This window comes from Chaetura pelagica, unplaced genomic scaffold (assembly GCF_000747805.2).
Source record: "Chaetura pelagica isolate M959 unplaced genomic scaffold, ChaPel_1.0 scaffold938, whole genome shotgun sequence".
NCBI classification, from domain to species: Eukaryota; Metazoa; Chordata; class Aves; order Apodiformes; family Apodidae; genus Chaetura; species Chaetura pelagica.
In genome coordinates this window covers 522,862-527,386 of record NW_009954221.1, presented here as the reverse complement: position 1 = coordinate 527,386, position 4,525 = coordinate 522,862, and the positions used below count along the sequence as shown (strand labels likewise).

The window sequence follows — 4,525 nt, the reverse complement described above, 5'->3', positions numbered from 1 at the left end:
TCAGCTGCTCCAGGCCTGGTACTCCACGGCCGAGCCCAGCAGCTGCAGCAGCTCGGGCTCGTAGTGCACCAGCTCCACTGTCTCTGCAGTGCCTGGCGCTGGCTCGGGGCTCTCCTGCACCTCCTCCTGCACCAGCACCTGGCTGAGGGACACCTGGCGCTGGAACTCGGCCTTGGGCAGCGCCGCGATCTCCAGGTGCGGGAAGCGGGCCTGGAATATGCGGGAGGACAACTTCAGGCGCTTGAGCACGTCGGAGAAGAGGAACCAGTTGCAGGGCCTGTGAGGACAGCAAGAGGAGGGCAGGTCAGGGGTGGAGGGGTCCATGGGGACACTGCCCACCTCACCACCACTGGCTGTCCCCTTGGCACAGTGAGGCCCAGGCAGGGTTTTCCTCATGGTCCCTCCCCACGGGGGTCTGGACAGACCACACGGGCAGGACCTCAGCTCAGGCACACCTGGATTTGGTGGCTGCTTTGCAGGTCACCTCAAAGCACTCAAAGCAGGCCAGGGACAGTGGTGTGACAGTCACACCTTCACCAGTGTCCCAGCTGCCAGTGCTCTGCAGGAACATGAGGAGCTGGACTTTGAGAGCTGCACCTCTCCAGACCCTGGCTGTGGCCCTGCAAGGCCCTGCTTCCAACCCAGCATCTCTGATCCTGGTGAGAAGGAAAATCACCACCCGAGATGCACCAGCTGCTCCCAGCCTCAAGGAGCTGCAGGGACTGATGTGCTGCCCCTGTGAACGGGACCACAGAAAGCAGCCACCAGCAGCTGACACAAACCAACCATCTTGGCTTTACCTTCTCCGTTCTGTCTTAAAGCAAAGTCTTTTCTTAAACCTCTCTTTTCCTACACCAAAGGGGTCCTTCCTTGCTTAGCTCCTCAGACTTCTCTCCAGGCCAAGGAGACCAAAAAAAGTATGCAGTGCTTCACCATGAGACTGTGTATAACAGGGAGTGTGCCACCAGAGGCAAGTTAACTGCCTCAGCAGCAGCAATTAAATGGTTGGACTTGCTGATCCTAAAGGTCTTTTCCAACCAAAATTATTCTATGATTCTAACTTGCTCCTCCCAGGGAGGATGCAATGGTTCCATTCCACCCTGTCTCAACTTGCAGAACAAGGATAGAGGTGTCTCCTCCTTGGCTTCAAGATCTACAGGACACAAGCACCACTTGTGCCCCATCTACTCAGCACGTAGGCAGCTTCTCCACGCTTCTCAGGTAGGCATGAACTTCCCATGTATAGACACCTGATGTTACCCCTCCCCTGGAGGACAGCCCCAGGCTCTCCTGAACTGCTGCTGTCCTCAGGAACTCAAGGGCTGTTCCGTGAGCTCCTCCTCCAGCCCAGCCCCACTGCCACCCAAACCCTCTCTGCTCCAGGAGCAGACACTCACCCCCGAGACACCGACACTTGGAGGTTGTAGCTGGGCAGCAGGGGCTTGTCGGAGAACTCAAACATGAAGTTGTCTGCTTCTTGCTCCTCTTCCTCCTGGTCTGAACTTCCTGGAGGGTTGAGCAGAAGATCACACCCGATGGTGTCCTTCCCCTCTGCAACAAGAGGAACAGCCGTTGGCTTTGTCCTGCTTCCCACCAGCCAGTGCTCACACCCCCGGGCAGAGCTGAGCCACCAGCCCAGGCCACCACACCGCTCAGGACATCACAGCCACTGCGAGAGACATGTCCAGGGGCTGGTCCTGCTCCCCCCGCCCCTCAGCTTGGAGGAACAGAGCGAGGCTCCACCGGCGGGGCCGGGACAGGCAGAAGGAACATCCTGTGCCACAGGAGGCCCTGCCCGTGTGCAGCACCAGCCACACCTGGCAGTGGGACCCCATGCTCCCCAGACACAGCCCCAGCCCCCCAGCACAGCTCTGCTCAGCCCCCAGGGAGTGAGGGAGGCACCATGTGGCCCAGATGCTTTGTCTGCAGGGATCCCGGGAAGGATCCTGGGCCCGGAGCCGTGGCAGCTGCCAGCAGGTCACCTAGAGGCTGTGCCAGAGCTGTGTCCAAATAGGGAGTGCGGGGCTGCACTGACACAGCCAAACAAAAACCAGCCTGATCTCAGAGGCCCTGCACATTCTGGCTTGAAGCTGGCTGCTCCAGCAGGTATCTGAGCTCCAGCCCAACCTGCTTCCACAGGAGAAGAGCCCACTTGATCCATAAACCATTTCAAGACAGTTACATTTACTGTTCACCAATCTTAACAGCATCTGCTGAAAACCAGCTTCCTGCCTGGACTTCATCATCAGGAGGTGTCAATAGCCCTGGGTTTTCAGGGCGTTTTTGTCCTGCTGAAATAACACAGGGTAACTAAAAAAAAAGCCCAGAAAATAGAGTCTAGATCCTACAGAGAGAAGTCAGACCAAATGTGCTGGTGAGCAAATAAGCCAATCATGCAAAAGTTCAACACCAGGCATGAGAGAAAAGGCTGCAGAGAAATCTCATGTTGTGCTGCATGAGACAGCCCCGGGCACCATCCTGCTGCAGACACAGCACCCAGCAAGGACGTCACTTCCATGGAGAGGCAACAGCAGAGGACAAAGACATGGGCTCACATAGGGACTGGGGAAAAACACTAAGTCATTCCTCAGTCCTGCCAAGGGAAAAAAGTCCCTAAGAAACAGAAAAACAGGGTGCTTAAACCTTCAAATCTTACTGTAGAGCAGGACAGCACCAAGGAAGGAACCAAGCACCAAGTGACAGGAACACTGGTCTGATGTCACTGGGGGGCAAAGCTCAGGCACCACCAACAGAAAAGCTGGAATTCCTTGAGCAACCCAGGGAAAAATAATGGGATGTGGCAACAATATGGTCCAGTGTCTACCCTGGAAAGTCTTCTCCCCCAGGCCTGTTCCTGAGCCCCAGTGAAGGCTTTGGCAGCCACGGGGACACCCTGTACCCCTGCCGAGCAGCAGGGAGGCAATCAAGAACAACAATGCAAGTCCCAGGTGTGGAACAGAGTCCCTGGGACTTTGCCTGGGAGCAGAGGAGTGCCAAGTGCAGGACACTGATGACTTTACCACACTCAGACCTCAGAGGTCCCACACCCTGGTGTCCCTCATTATCTTCTGGCCCTCAGAGATTTGCAGACCTGAAGGAAAACATGGACAATATTCCTGCCTCGAAGAACAGAAACAGATTGAGCAGGGGCCTGGGATTTCTCCTCCACCCTGAGGGACCTGCAATGTTTTGGGCCACAGCTGGTGGACATAATGGAAAGGGAAATGTTGAAGGACTGAACCACTGACAGAGGAGAACTTCTCTGCTCTGCTGCTGTAAACAAAATGGCAGAGGCTGAACTCACCTAGGACAGAGCTGCTGTAGAAGTCCCACGCCATGCGAGGGTCTCCATCAGAGCGCCCCTGGAGGTCCGAGAGGTAATCTAAGGAGAAGAAATGGAGAGGGTTAATGCTTATCTGCTGGTCAAAGCATGACCCTGGCATGCACAGCCATCGATCCTGGGTGAGCTGCTTCACATCTGCTGCTCTGCCCCACTTGGCAGTCAGGCATTGTGGCAGGAGGGGTACCCTCGCTTCGGAGAGGACAACATGACTGGGCCTGAGAACATGAAATGGGAGCTGAAAAGGGAAAACAATAAAGTGGCTTAGAAAGGAAGGCTCTTAGGGCTGTCTTGAACTCAAAATTACATCTCCAACACCTTCCTGTAGAGTTAAGCCTAGAGGAGCACAGACAGAGAGCTGGCAAACAAGAGTTTTTTAGCACTGAAGATTTTCTGCCTTGTCTCTGTCTGGAACCGCTGCTGCTTCAGCTGTCCCTTCCTTGCTGTTGTGCAGAACCCACAACACTCATCTTGCTCCCACACAAACAGAGCAGAAAGTGGGCAAGTGCCACTCTGGGCCACAAGGATGCAACGTGGTCCTTCCTAACAGCAGCAGGACTTGGGCAGAGTAGAAGGCATTTTGAAACCAGTCTGTAATTCTGTAATCAAAGACTGGGTGGTAAAAAACACACACGTGTGACAGGAAAGAGCTCCTGCTACAGCACTTCAAGACGCTCTGAGCCCCTGCTGTGGTCCTGTGTGCTGCTGGCCAGGAAGGATGGAAGCATTCCCACCCCAGGCTGGGCACCTACCGCAGAGGAAGCGCTTCATCACGTCGCTGGTGGCCAGCTTGATGGCTGTCTGCCCAGAGTAGGTGGCCAGGGTGGGATCAGCACCATAGGAGAGTAAAAGCCACATGGTTTCCAGGTTGTCATTTGCTACTGCATCATGGACAGGCCTGCAAGGACAGAAGCATTGGCAGAAAGTGAAGAGACCAGAAGAGTTCACAGAGAAAATGCTCTGCTGTGGGTTCAGACTGATGTAGCGGTGACTGACAGCTCATCTAGAAGCACAAGCCCCATCCCCTGTCCCCCCATTCCCTGTCCCCCAGCTCCCTGACCCCCCGTGGTCCCTGCCCGCCGTGCCTGGTGCCATCCTGGGCGCTGCAGTTGACGTTGGCTCCGTGCTCCAGCAGGATGTGCAGGATGTCGACCCAGCCCCGCGCGCAGGCCTCCGGCAGCGCCC

General features: G+C 55.8%; 1 protein-coding gene across 1 annotated transcript in view; it reads right to left on the bottom strand.

The window, feature by feature from the left end:
* BCORL1 (BCL6 corepressor-like 1) overlaps positions 1 to 4,525 on the bottom strand; it is a 26,695-nt gene continuing 22,170 nt past the window's right edge. The window contains 5 exon segments of the mRNA XM_010003468.1: positions 1 to 277; positions 1,398 to 1,551; positions 3,305 to 3,382; positions 4,093 to 4,238; positions 4,426 to 4,511. Of these exon segments, the coding sequence (XP_010001770.1) occupies positions 1 to 277; positions 1,398 to 1,551; positions 3,305 to 3,382; positions 4,093 to 4,238; positions 4,426 to 4,511 (741 nt within the window).